The 14,722-nt window shown below is 43.2% G+C and overlaps 1 protein-coding gene across 3 annotated transcripts in view; it reads left to right on the forward strand.

Annotated features, from left to right (window-relative positions):
- The first annotated feature begins 4,561 nt into the window (after positions 1–4,561).
- The window catches only part of BST1 (bone marrow stromal cell antigen 1), a 29,809-nt gene continuing 19,648 nt past the window's right edge, over positions 4,562–14,722 (forward strand). For all 3 annotated transcript variants that reach the window (XR_013828095.1, XM_079919860.1, XM_079919861.1), the window contains exons 1-4: positions 4,562–4,837; positions 6,401–6,527; positions 8,676–8,811; positions 11,771–11,853. Coding sequence is in view for 2 of the 3 variants with exons in the window: in XM_079919860.1 (XP_079775986.1) it covers positions 4,653–4,837; positions 6,401–6,527; positions 8,676–8,811; positions 11,771–11,853 (531 nt within the window). In the remaining variant the exon portion in view is untranslated. The remainder of the gene's footprint in view (positions 4,838–6,400; positions 6,528–8,675; positions 8,812–11,770; positions 11,854–14,722) is intronic.

Consider the following 14,722-nt stretch of genomic DNA (forward strand, 5'->3'; position numbering starts at 1 on the left):
CTTAAAAGCTTTTGCAAAGCAAAAGAAACTACAAACAAGGTGAAAATGCAACCCTCAGAATGGGAGAAAATATTGGCAAACGAATCAACGGACAAAGGATTAATATCCAAAATATATAAACAGCTCATGCAGCTCAATATTAAACAAACAACCCAATCAAAAAAATGTGCAGAAGACCTAAATAGACATTTCTCCAAAGAAGACATACAGATGGCCAAAAGGCACATGAAAAGCTGCTCAACATCACTAATTATTAGAGAAATGCAAATCAAAACTACAATGAGGTATCACCTCACACCAGTTAGATTGGCCATCATCAGAAAATCTAGAAACAACAAATGCTGGAGTGGGTGTGAAGAAAAGGGAACCCTCTTGCACTGTTAGTGGGAATGTGAATTGATACAGCCACTATGGAGCAGTATGGAGATTCCTTAAAGAACTAAAAATAGAATTACCATATGACCCAGCAATCCCACTACTGGGCACATACCCAGAGAAAACCATAATTCAAAAAGACATGTGCACCCCAATATTCATTGTAGCACTATTTACAGTAGCCAGGTCATGGAAGCAACCAAAATGCCCATCGACAGACAAATGGATAAAGGAGATGTGATACACAGATACAATGGAATATTACTCAGCCATAAAAAGGAACGAAACTGGGTCATTTGTAGAGACGTGGATGTTTCCAGAGACTGTCATAGAGAGTGAAGTAAGTCAGAAAGAGAAAAACAAATATTGAATATTAACACATATATGTGGAACCTAGAAAAATGGTACAGATGAACCGGTTTTCAGGGCAGAAATAGTGACACAGATGTAGAGAACCAATGTATGGACACCAAGGGGAGAAAGTGGCAGGGGGAGGGGGTGGTGGTATGATGAATTGCAAGATTGGGATTGACATGTATACACTAATATGTATAAAATGGATAACTAATAAGAACTTGCTGTATAAAAAATATATAAAATAAAATTCAAAAAAAAAGAAAAAGAGCACAAAGTTCAAACTATTATTGTGTCCAAGGTCTTTAAGATATAATATATGGGAGTGGGATAGAGAAGGTGGGAGGGAGACGGAAGAGGGAGGAGATGTGGTGATATATGTATATATATAGCTGATTCACTTTGTTATAAAGCAGAAACTAACGCACCATTGTAAAGCAATTATACTCCGATAAAGATGATAAAAAAAAAGAAAAAGAAAAAATGATATAGGACCCTAGGAATTCCCTGGAGGTCCACTGGTTAGGACTTCGTGCTTTCACTGCCGATGGTATGGGTTCAATCCTGTGTCAGGGGACTCAGATCCTGCAAGCTGCTAGGCGTGGGAAAAAAAAAAAAGGTATGACCTTAACTTATTTTGTCAAGTCTCAACCTGTACCCTATTTATCAGTCAAAATAAAACTTTACCTTTTTCAGGAGAAGCCCCATGCTTTCCCGTTATTCTGTATTTGCTCAGGCAGTTGGGTCCATCTGAAATCTCTTTTCCCCCAATTCTGTATATCAGCATCCTATTCCTTCTAGAACTTCATGTATGGAGAATAAAAAAGTGTGTATTATTTTATATCTAGCTTCTTTCATTTAGCATATACATTTTTTTACATTCTTCAGTGTATCAGTAGTTCATTCCTTTGCACTGCTTAGTAGTATTTTATTGTAGCCTATATCACAATTTGTTTATTCTTCTCTTGTTGGGTATTTGCGTTGTTTAGGGGTTACTATGAATTAAGCTGCTGTGAACATTTCATGTATAAATCTTTGGGCAGGCATATTTTCATTTTCTCTTTGGTACATACCTAGTAGTGGAATGTCTTTTGGTGAGGTATCTGCTCAACTATTTTAAAAGCAGATACCATTTAAAAATTTGGGTTGTTTTTCTTATTTTTGAGTTGTCAAATTCTTTCTATTTTCTGGATATAAATGTTAAAGCATTAATTGAAACCGTGCACCTCAGATTGCGACTTGAACCCATGCGGCCGGGACTTGAATATGGCCAAAACCCTGCTTGGGACTCGAACTCACGGTGTTTTAATTAGAATCACTCACCTGGTGTCTGGACTTACTGAGGCTCATGTTCTTTGTGTCTCAGCGTGGAAAGAATTCAGTGAGAGACAGAGTGATAGGTAAGAAGCAGATTTATTTAGAGTGAAACACACTCCACAGACAGAGTGTGGGCCATCTCAGAAGGTGAGAAAGGCACCAAGGTATGAGGTTGTCAGTTTTTATAGGGGTGGGTAATTTCATAGCCTAATGAGTGGGAGGAGTATTCCAACTGGTTCAGGAAGGGATGGTGGTTTCCAGGAATTGGGCCACCGCCCACTTTTTGATCCTTATGGTTGGCCTTGGAACTGTCATGGCACCTGTAGGTGTGTCATTTAGCTTGCTGATGTGTTACAGTGAGCATATACTGAGGCTCAGGGTCTAGTGGAATTTGACTTATCTGCCATCTTGGACTCATTTGGTTCTAATCAGTTTATGTCTCATCCTCTGGCTATGTCATTGTTTCAAAGGTTGTGCCCTGCCGCCTTCCCTCCTGTTTCATAATCAGCATTTACTTTATTATGACTTGTGAATATTATTCATGGCTGAGCTTAGAGAATTATATGACTATATATTTTTTTCTTATAAACTTGCTTAACTAGAGGTAGTAATCGTCTCCCTCCCCCTCCCCACCAGCTTATTTGTTTGATTGGTATTCTACATACATTTATGATTATGGTTAAATTCTCTGCAAGACATATAAATCTCACAATGCATTCAAAAGCATCAGTCAATACTTCAGGTGGTGTGTGTGTGATTTCTTTCCCTCTGTCTCTCTCTCTCTCTTTTTTTTTTTTGTTTCTTGGAAACATCCTTCCTAGAGCTGTCAGCACAATGAATGGAAATTACTTGCTCTCAAGTTCATCTCTGAAATTTCATACTCTTGAGATTTATCTTAAAAACTTCCAGAGAGAAGGTCAAATAAACAGGATTAGGAAAAGGGCTCTAGATTTTTCAGTAGTAACATAGAAATCAGAGAACAGTGGAGCGCTGCCTTCAAAATTTTGAGGGAAAATGATTTGCAACTTAAAATTCTCTCTAACCAAACTCTCAATCAAGCATGAGGGTAGAATAATGACATTTTACATTATTATGCAAAAGTCAAAAAATTTAGCCCCTATGGCATCTTCTCAAGAAGCTATTGGAAGGTGTGCTTTAGACAAGGGATCTAGGAAACAGGGCATCAATCCAGGAGGGACAAGAACAGGCATCTTCCTGGGCCACTGCAAGACAACTATGCAGCAAGTTGAGAGCAGTAAGCTCAGACTGGGACAGTAAACTGGACAAAAAAGGGTGTTTCCAAGAAACAAAAAGAAAAGAGAGAGAGAGAAAGAAATCACACACACCACCTGAAATATTGACTGATGCTTTTAAATGCATTGAAAGATTTACATGCCTTGTAGAGAATTTGACCATAATCATAAGTGTACATATAATATCACAAACAAACAAATAAGCCAGTGGTTGGGGATGGTGGGAGGGAGACTATTATTACCTCTAGGGTAAGCACGAAGTTCACAAGAAAGGAAACAGAATCATAGAATACTACAACTCAGCCATGAATAATATTCACAAGTCATAATAACATAAATGCTGATTACTGAGTTAAAGCTTTGGATAAAAAGACTTGGACAATGAAGGGTGCAGAAGGATGCCTTTTGAGGATGTGTGGGGTTAAAGATAGAATTTCCTTTGACGTGGTGGGATGTCATAGAATACCATCCAAAATGGAAACATCAAGAAACAGCATACAGGCATATTATTTGGAAATGTGGAAGTAAATGCCAGGAAAACAAAAACAAAATACCTGTTGAAATAATTTAAAATGCTTATATCTGGAAAGTGGACTCGAGTTAGGGAGGGGCTGGACAGGACAATGAGAGTTTGGGTAATAAACTTTAAAAATAGAAAAGAGAGATTAAAATAAAATATTCCAGAACCCTCCACCCTACCTCTCACGGGTCTCCCACATTTATCACGTCTGCCAGGCACATAGCTATCATTACCGTAGGAATTGAGGACTTGGCCCTCCAGTGAGTTCTGTTAATCTCAAATCTCTACACTGATTGTCTCTGGAATTTTGCATCTATCTGGAAGGGAGATTGCGACCTCCGACAAGCTACTTAACTTCCCTGAATTCACTCACCTGTAAATGGGAGTGATGAACCTAGCTTGGAGGGATATTGTGAAAAGGCAATGAAAATTATGCTTGCAAAGTGGTTGGCACATAGTAACAGCTCAATAAATATTAGCTTTTGTGGTTATTATTTCCTGAAAACAAACACCGACCACTCATCATTAGTCAGTGAGAAAGAGGGTGTCTGTGAAAGTTGTCATTGTTTGAAGCCAGAAAAATCTTCCTTCGGGAGGCCGAACTCGCCTCACCCCTTCTCCAACCTTGCTTCTTCTTTGGGCCTCCCACCTCGTGGACTCTGGCCGAGATTAGGCAAGGGCAATACTCCTGCCCCCGGAAATATCCCAACTCAGTTCCGGAGCTGAAGCAGAAAGAGAGACAACAAGTGAGCGCCGGTTCCGTTAGGGCTCGGGGAGCCACCTCAGCGCGACGGGAGGAGGCGAGTCTGGGAGGCACCCCCAAAGTGACTGCGATGGAAGCCCGGGGGTGCGCGCGGTCCCGGCGGCCGCTGCCGGCGCTGCTGCTGATCCTGCTGCTGCCGCCGGCCGCGGGCGCTGTGGCCGCGCGCTGGAGCGGGCAGGGCACCACCCTGTACCTGCAGAGCATCTTCCTGGGCCGCTGCGCGGAGTACATTGCGGTGCTGAGCCCCGAGCTGCGGTGAGCGCGGCGGCTGGCGAGGGAGCCGGAGAGGGAGAGGAAGGGAGAGGGAGAGGAAGGGGAGGAGGAGGGGGGAGAGGGAAGGAGGATGGGGAATCTACTGGGGAGGGTGCACTGGGTGGGGTCTGGAGGGTGTGTGTGTGTGTGTGTGTGTGTGTGTGTGTGTGTGTGTGTGCGTGCGTGTGTGTGTGTGTGTGTGTGTGTGTGTAAAAATGAAGCGGGTGTTGGGGAGCCGGAGAGGGAGAGGAAGGGAGGGGGAGAGGAAGGGGAGGAGGAGGGGGGAGAGGGAAGGAGGATGGGGAATCTACTGGGGAGGGTGCACTGGGTGGGGTCTGGAGGGGGTGTGTGTGTGTGTGTGTGTGTGTGTGTGTGTGTGTGCGTGTGTGTGTGTGTGTGTGTGTGTGTAAAAATGAAGCGGGTGTTGGGGAGCCGGAGAGGGAGAGGAAGGGAGGGGGAGAAGAAGGGGAGGAGGAGGGGGGAGAGGGAAGGAGGATGGGGAATCTACTGGGGAGGGTGCACTGGGTGGGGTCTGGAGGGTGTGTGTGTGTGTGTGTGTGTGTGTGTGTGTGTGTGTGTGTGTGTGTGTGTGTGTGTGTGTGTGGTGTGTGTGTGTGTGAGAAAATGAAGCGGGTGTTGGGGAGTGGATGAGGATTAGGTAGTGGTGAGTTTGGACGACAGCCAGCGTAAGGTTAACCAGAACCCATGACCCAGGAATATGGTCTCCAGCTGGAATTCCCCGAGTCCAGGTACTTTGGGAATTCAAATTTCAGGTCTTCTAATTTAGAGGACTTTTAAAGTTTGAGTCTCTCTTGCCAGCACTGTGCTTCTTACTAATTTTTGCTCCTTCCTTGGACACATGTTTTCTGTTTTCATGAAGTCCCTCTCTTGTGCCAGTTGTTTTTATTGTGACAGATTTTAGGCCAATAAAAAAGAATGGAAAAAAATGGGAACACCCATGGAACACCATGTTACCACCCAGCATAAGAAATAAGTTACAAATGCGGTGGGAAATGGTTTTGGAAAGCTAGGTTGGACTTGAGGAGTTGCAGCGGACACTGGAAGTCATACTTTCTGCCTTAGCAGGAGGTGGAACAGTCTTTTTCCACACTCTGTGCTCACTCCTGATTTTACAAGGTCGCATGTCCGCCTGATCTCACCTGGCCCCCAACCCCAGGATGGACCTGTGTCTAAATGAAGGGGCACCTGAAGCTGGCAGCCCATGTGGTTTATTGGAATCGTCACCTTCTGGCTCTGTGCATTTTCTGCTGTCTCTGTGAGCCTGTTCTAAGTTCTAAGAAATGTGTGTTGAACCTCTGAAAGACACTTCCACTGTCAGATTGCTAAATCCATCACCAAAGTTATTTTTCTTCCTCTTCTGAATTGGGGTTAATGCAAGAGTTATGACAATTTCCTGTCTTTTTTGTATGCCCAGTTCTGCAGAGTTGATATTTGACAAAATCACTAGTAAAAAACTTGGAGAGAGAAACGGAAATATATCACACTGGAATGTGGTCTTTTGTTTTGTTTCTTCTTTTTCTTTTTTAAACTTGTACTTTTCTGCAGGGACAAGAACTGCACAGCGATCTGGGAAGCCTTTAAACTGGTGCTGGATAAGGATCCCTGTTCTGTGCTTCCCTCAGATTACGACCTTTTTATTAACCTCTCCAGGCACTCCATTCCCAGAGACAAGGTAACTCTACTTTCGCCTCGGTAAAGCGTTGCTCTGTCTCTATAGAGACAGTGTCCAGGCCAAGCAGCCAACTCACAATGTGCGCCAGGCTCTCTGGTGGGAAAGTGGCTCTGTCTTCAACGGTGCTCCTGGGTCTCCTGCCTGTCCTGGGCAGAAGGAACTTTCCTAAGTCAAGAAGTCAGTGCAAAAACCACAAGAACATCAGGGCGTCACCACACCTTTCCCACGGGGCCTCTGCACCTGGCTAGTTCTGAACAATCTCCATCCTAACTGGCTCGAAAGACCTGAACCTTGAGTACTTCAGAAAACCCTCTATGTCAGTATCCTCCCGGGAGACCAATCCCTCCTCTTAACGGGTCTTAAGATTATATCCATTCAGGACCAGTTTCTTGAAGAAACTGGTTAACATATAATCATGTGGTTTACATGTCTGTATTCTGTCTGCACTCTAAGCACTAATACAGTGAAAGTAAATGAGAACATCTATGTAAATTGCTTATTTAGAACAGTATCTTGAGTTTAAAGAAAGTTAGATATCATTTTTATTTCTCTGACATAAATTTTTTTTTTCTTAATGAAGGACATATTTTTGACATAAATTTTTTTTAAACGTCTTTATTGGAGTATAATTGCTTTACAATGGTGTGTTAGTTTCTGCTTTATAACAAAGTGAATCAGCTATACATATACATACATCACCATATCCCCTCCCTCTTGCGTCTCCCTCCCACCCTCCCTATCCCACCCCTCTAGGTGGTCACAAAGCACTGAGCTGATCTCTCTGTGCTATGTGGCTGCTTCCCACTAGCCATCTATTTTACATTTGGTAGTGTATATATGTTCATGCCACTCTCTCACTTCATCCCAGCTTACCGTTCCCCCTCCCCGTGTCCTCAAGTCCATTCACTACGTCTGCGTCTTTATTCCTGTCCTGCCCCTAGGTTCTTCAGAACCATTTTTTTTTTAGATTCCATATATATGTGTTAGTGTACGGTATTTGTTTTTCTCTTTCTCACTTACTTCACTCTGTATGACAGACTCTAGGTTGATTCACCTCACTACAAATAACTCAATTCCGATTCTTTTTATGGCTGAGTAATATTCCATTGTATATATGTGTCACATCTTCTTTATCCATTCATCTGTTGATGGACACTTAGGTTGCTTCCGTGTCCTGGCTATTGTAAATAGGTTGACACAAATTCTTAACTTGATTTTTTTCATTGTAAAGCCATGTAACATTGATGTTTACAAATGAAAACATCTTAACATTGATTTTTTTCATTTGTAAAGGCAGGTAAATGGAGTTGGGAGGTTCAAACACATAATAGGCTGAAAACATGATTTTTGAGTATATGTTGCCTTTGAACCTTGCAGCCTCTTGGTCAGTAAAAAGGGGAGCTGTTATTTTTGTTCTCCTTCCTCATGGACTTTGGTTGATAAACTCAGTAAATACTGAGCTAATTCCACGTACCAGGTGTTGTTCTCAGAGTTTCAGATGCAACAGGGAACAAAACAGCCTCTGCCCTCGGGAAGCATCCAGTCTAGACAGAGATTGCTGGTTGGAATACTGAGGATCTGATGGCATGATGAGGGGGATATTGTTATTTGTATTATTATTATGTGAAAACATTGTAACTTCATAGTAATGTATTTTTGAGGCACTTTACCCTTTAGGAATTCAATTTGTGATTGCATATCATCCTAACCACAGCTCTGGGAGAAGAGAAAGGGTTCATACTCCCCATTTTCCACATGTGGAAACTGAGGCACAGGGAGATTACATGGCTTGTTCAAGAGCGCACATTTAGTATGTGACAGACCCAAAATTTGAACACAGGTCCCTTGATTTAAAAAAAAATCGATCTATAATTTTTTAACTACTAGGAAAAATATATATGTATGTATGTATCTATATTTTTTCTCTGCTGGGAAAATATTTCATTAACATTTGCATGATACCCTTGGAATAAAGAAAAGAGGGCTGGTAGCACCCTCTGAATGGGTAACTAAAGACAAAAACAAAGAAGGTTCAGTTGTTGTGAGGCAAGTCCCAGGTGAATGAGAAATGGTTGGCCTGACTTGTCTTGATGATACTGTGCCTGAAGAAATCTGTTTTGATTTCATTTTGTGTTGGTTTTTCCTTAGTCCCTATTCTGGGAAAACAACCACCTCCTTGTCACCAGCTATGCGGAGAACGGCCGCCGCTTTATGCCACTGTGCAATGTTCTGTATGGCATGGTTGGGGATTTCTTGAGCTGGTGTCGACAGAAAAATGCCTCTGGTAAGACTTCTGCACAAATCACAAGAAAAGTCAGGGTTCCTATTTACTATGCATATGCCATTTGTGCTAAGTGCTTTCATATGCATTTTTATCTCTTTGGATTCCGCCCCCCTCAAATCCTCTCAGGTAAAGTCATAATAATAATTAAATAATAACAATGATAATAGAGGAAGAGAATCTATCTTTTGCTAGGTACTGTTCTAAGCACTTTATGGGTATTAACTCATTTAATCCCTGCAACAGCCCCATGGGATAGGTCCTATCCTGATTCCTATTTTGACAAACGAGAAAAGTGAGGCACAACAAGATTGAGAAACTTGCTTAGGATTGCATAGTGCGTAAACAGCAAAGTCAGAGTCTGACTCAGAGTCCTGCATGACTCTGCCTCACTATCCCCATTTTCCAGAGGCGGAAACTGAGGCTTTGGGAGGTTAAATGACTTGAAGTACTAGGGCCAGGATTCTCCCCTCTTCTCACTGATTCTGAAGCTGCTCCAGGCCACCAGCAGATATTTTGAGATTCAAATTATTGACTTAAAAAAAAAAAAAAAGCACAACGTGAAAGCTGAGAGTTAAGCTTTATTTAGGGCAAAATGAGGACTATAGCCCATTAGACAGCACTTCAGATAGCTCTGAGAAACTGCTCCAAAGATGTAGGGGGGAAGATGTTATGTACGATTTTAATGAAGGGGGTGGGTGTGTGACGTCAGGCACACATTTTGGCAAAGACCTGCTGCTAGTCACAAGGAACAGATGTCACCGTTAATAATTTTAGTACTTTCCTAGATATGAGGAGATGCAAGACTTGGGCTCATAAAATCTTCTCCTGAAACTATTTAACTATCTAAAGACCTGTTTTGCAAGCTTTTCCCACAGCACAGAGTGCCTCATTCCTGATCTCCACCCTGAACTCCTCTCAGGGGGTGTTGAAGGTCAGCGGCTGCAGCGGCTCATGATTTAATACTTGGTAGAGGTAGATGGCAAGTGGCAATTTTGTAGTTGGCAAAATCACAGTGAAAGTTAAAGTCACAGGGGCTGGCCTGATGGTAAGGAAAACGCTCTTCATTCATCAACTCCCACGCTAGGAGCTGGTGATGCAGCGGTCTCTGCCCTCAGGAAACATGTAGTTTTGTGAGTGCAGAGAGGTGTGCTCTGAGGCGGGAATGACCCAGAGCTAGGGAGTAGCAGAGGGAGACATAGACCAGAGCCTCGGGAAGCTTCCTGGCAGCTCCATTCATTCATCCATCTGTAAAGTTTGTAGAGTGCCTCCTCCGTGCCAGTCCTTGCTCTTCTAGGCACTGGGAACACAGCAGAGAATAAACCAGGAAAGTAATACCTCATCCTTACTTTATAGGGGCAGGGGTGGAGGTAAGATCATCAACAGGCAAGTAAAAACATGTACGTATAGTTCGCCTTAAGATTATAAAGGTTCCAGAGAAAAACAAAACAGGGAAAAGTGGGTAGGGAGTGCTGGCTGGTAAGGAGGGGAGAGGGAAGCATTGCAGTTTTACACAGGCCCGGTGAAGGCCTCACTGAGAAGCTGATGTTTGAGCAAAGACCTAAAGGACTTGAGGAAGAGCATTTCCTGATAGAGGGAACAGCACGTGCAAAGGCCTTGAGGTGGGAGTGTGTATGGCATATTTAAGGAACAGAAAGGTAGGCAGTAAGTGAAGAGACAGGTAGTAGACTGTGAGGCTAGAGGAATAAGGGAGGGCCAGACAGCACAGGACATCGTGAGGCTGCGGACTTTCACTTTGCGTGAGGCGGGAAGCATGGCAGGGTGCAGATCAAATGGACATGGCCATTCTTCCAGTGGACTGTGACCAGGAAGCCTCAGTTTGATGATCCTACAGAGGGTGAGGGAGCATGGAGGAGGGGTGGGATGGAACGATCATGAAGGGAGGGAGACGGTGGTATACTACAAATTAATAGCTGGTCTTGGACCCCCTGGTTCCTGGCGCACAGCTCCTGAAACCCTTGGGCTCTGAGGAGTGATGAGTGTCTTTTGTATGGTAATGGGATGACTGGTGGTTGGGAGTCCCTAGATAGCTTCAGATGCGGGCTGGTCACCAAAAAGATAGAGGCATCATTAGAGAGTTGGGACTTTCAGCCCCATCCTCTGTCCTCTGGGAAGGGGCGGGGGACTGGAGATTGAGTTAATCACCAATGGTTTAATCAATCTACTAATGGTTAATCAGTCTACTTAATGAAATCTCCATAAAAACCCCTCTCTGATGGGGTTTGGGGAGCCTCCAAGTTGGTGAGCACATCGAGATGCTGGTGCTCCCAGAGGGAGCAAGGACGCTCCGTGTGTTTCCCTTCAAGAAGTTCACATTTTGCCCTGCTTTGTTCTCCCTGGAACGAATTGTCAGTTAGCACTTTCTCCTTTTGTTATAGAGTAAATGGGGAACAAATCCCATTATATATCTGCTGAATTTTGTCTTTAAAATTTTTTTTAATGTAATACATTTTAACATTTTCTATATTTTAAATGTTATAAAATTTCTATTTTCTGATTAAGGACTGTTACTTTCTTGGTCTGTTTTTCTTGTATTTACTTCTAAGACCTGGGTTAATTGGAGAAGGCATTTCTCCCAACAATGCAAAAAAAAAGTTATATATGTAATAAATATACTTTTTAATATGGACATAATATTATTATATATATTTCTTGGATATATGTGTGTGTGTGTATATATATATATATATATATATATATATATATATATCACTTGCTAGAGCTCCAGTAGAGAATTAACCCAGCTGTTTAGTTCTCTGCTTTCCTCACATTTGTGCCGAGCACAAAGACAAATGTCTGCGGGCAGAGCTATGAATGTTAAGCCCATACACATTATGTAGAATGAGTTTCAGTATATTTTGCGGAGCCAGCAAATATTTTCAATTAATTCTTCCTTGATATAATCTTTGAAATAAAATGTGTTTGTCTGTTTTCCCTGTAGGACTCGACTACCAATCCTGCCCTACATCTGAAGATTGTGAAAACAATCCTGTGGATTCTTACTGGAAAAGTGCCTCCATCCAGGTAATCCTGGGATGGCTGGCTGGGTGACTGAGCAGGTGCGGGATCTGTGAACAGGGGACAGAAGGGTTCAGAGGCTGGGCCATTGGGTCATTACTAAACTTCTCTGAGTCTCGGTTTCTACCTTTGCAACATTCTGATTCACGCTCTCTGCTCCATAAAGGGGTGAGGATTTAAGAAGCTAAAATGCTTAATGCAATGCCTGGTACAGAGAAAAAATTCTGAATGTTAGCTCCAGAAGAAGGTGTTAAACAGTCATTATTACTCTGGTGTTGTGGTGGTTGTTAGTAGTTCAAATCAATGTGATTTTGATTGAGGTGTGAAGTGGGGTAACCCCTGCTTTATAGGAGAGCCTGGGACCCCTAAGATCTAGATGTGGGCGTCAGAGATGTGCACAAGGTTGATATTAATTGAAGAGGAGGCAATAGGAGACCAGGGATAAGCTGGAGACAAAGAAATGGTCCCCTAAATGTGGGTCTGTTTCTCAGAGGATATTGTCACCAGAGTTGATGATAGCTATCGGTAGCTATAACATGCCAGTGACTTACATTTTCTGTCACCAGTGTTAGACCAAACATTCCAAATAAAGAGGGTGCAGTCCTTAGCTCAAGTACTGAGCAAAGCAGTCAGCTGTATTGACTAGGAGGCTGGTGGATGTGAAGTCCTTCTACCCACTGCCACCAAGCTCCTTTCAGGGCTCTCTGTGTCTCTTCTGGTCCTACTTCCTGCTCTGGACCACCAGGTGTCCGCTGGGTCCACTGTTAATCAGGGTGAGCGAGACTTTGGTCAAATCCTCCACCACAGCTGCAGTTTGGAACTAAGCAGAGGGCCTGCTCCAGACAGAAGCATTCTTATTCCTGTGCTCTCCTGCCAGCTCCGGTCGGAGCCCTCCATCCATGCCCACTCCCCACAGGTTCTGCTTGGACTGCAGGCTCCAGGCAGCTGGCAGTGAATTGCCCGAGCCCCTCAGTGAGGAGTGGGAGGTGGTGGATGCATCATCACTTGAACGTGGGATCATAACGACAACTTGGGGGTGATGTCAACATTATATGTTAAAAAAAACAAACCATATTCTCCCCAGCAGATCTGCCCAACTTCAAAGTGTGCCGGAAGCCACCATCTTATACTTCCTTCAACTCTAGAATGGGAATCTAATAATCATGCCCACATTTTATGAGCCCTTAGAATACGCTGGATGGTCTGAACATGAGGAGAGGTAGTCTAGTATAGTGATGAGGAGAGGGTCTGAACTATAGCAAATAAGTATTCCATAAATGTTAAGTATTATTTTAAGTGATTTGATCTTTACAATCCTATGGGGTAGGGACTCTTATTACCCTTGTTTTACAGATAGGAAAAATGAGGCACAGAGAGGCCAAGAAACTTGATCAGACTTATTACCCAGCTACTAAGTGCAGCAGCCAGAAACCACATTTTCGACCATGACTTCATAGAGCCTCACTGTATCTGCACTCATGTTTTTAATGAAAAACAATTTTTATCATCAATGTAATAACTGCTCAGGATAGAGAATGACAAATTATAGAAAGTATAAATAAGAAAACTAATCATCCATATTCATGCTACCTAAGGGCAAATAGTGGTCATCAGACCTTGACATTTGCAGATTGAACTGAGACTGTTAGCCTACTTGGAAGCAATCTGAGACAGGCGTGGCACGGAGTACATTGTTGCTTTGTTGCGGCTGGCATTCGGCGTGGCTCTGCCGGGCATGTGTCACAGAGCTGCGTGATACCCCCTGCCATCGCCCCCACCCGGCTTCACACTAGAATAAACGTTTTATCAGGGAAATTATATGCTCCAGTAGTGTTCTCAGCTGGAGATTTGGGAACTTCTCTGGACCTGTCTGTCCCTTGGGAATCTCAGGGACAGACAGGTCCAGAGAATATTGACTAGTATTCCCAGACTTCTGCCTATTTATTTATTTATTTATTTATTTATTTATTTATTTTTGCTGTACTCGGGCCTCTCACTGTTGTGGCCTCTCCCATTGCGGAGCACAGGCTCCGGACGCGCAGGCTCAGCGGCCATGGCTCATGGGCCCAGCCGCTCCGCGGCATGTGGGATCTTCCCGGACTGGGGCACGAACCCGCGTCCCCCGCATCGGCAGGCAGACTCTCAACCACTGCGCCACCAGGGAAGCCATGCCTATTTATTTTTAACAGAGTGGAGCACATGCTCTGTCCACCTAGTCTTGCTTTTTGCTTTGAATGTAAGCACTTTCTATGTCATTGCATATCTTTTGTAGACTTTTATTAATGGCTGGGTAATATTTCAGACATGAAAGGGCCATAATTGACTTATCCTTCCCTGTTGTTGACTGTTTTAGACTGGTTACAAACCATGCTGCAATATACATCTTTGTGCACATCTCTGTGCACCAGGTGATCCTTTGTGCTGTTTACCAAGTATTTCTGGCTCATCTTCTGAGCATGTGGTTTGCACTCATTCTGTCTCTTGAAGTTACTTACGTGTGACTTACACTGGCCAATAGGATGTGAGTAGGAATGACTGTGTGACATCTGGGTGGAAACCTTTAAGAACTGGTCTGTGATTTGCCACTTTCTTCTCCCTTTCCTGATAACCAGTGACTCTGCATTTGTGGAAACTGCATCAGCTTGGGTCCCAGAGCAAGGACATATGGAGCAAAACCCAAACCCCAAATCCAAACACTTGTGATAAACATGTAGTGTGTGCATGAAATAAATCTTTCTTGTTTAAAGCCACTGTGATTTTGAGGTTGCTTGTAATGCCAGCATAAGTTAGTGTACACCAGCTGAAACAATGCTGGAATCTGATACTGGTTTGCATTATTTTATAATGGTAGATTCCCGGGCATGGAATTACTGCG

The sequence above is a fragment of the Stenella coeruleoalba genome (assembly GCF_951394435.1).
Source record: "Stenella coeruleoalba genome assembly, chromosome: 4".
NCBI lineage: Eukaryota > Metazoa > Chordata > Mammalia > Artiodactyla > Delphinidae > Stenella > Stenella coeruleoalba.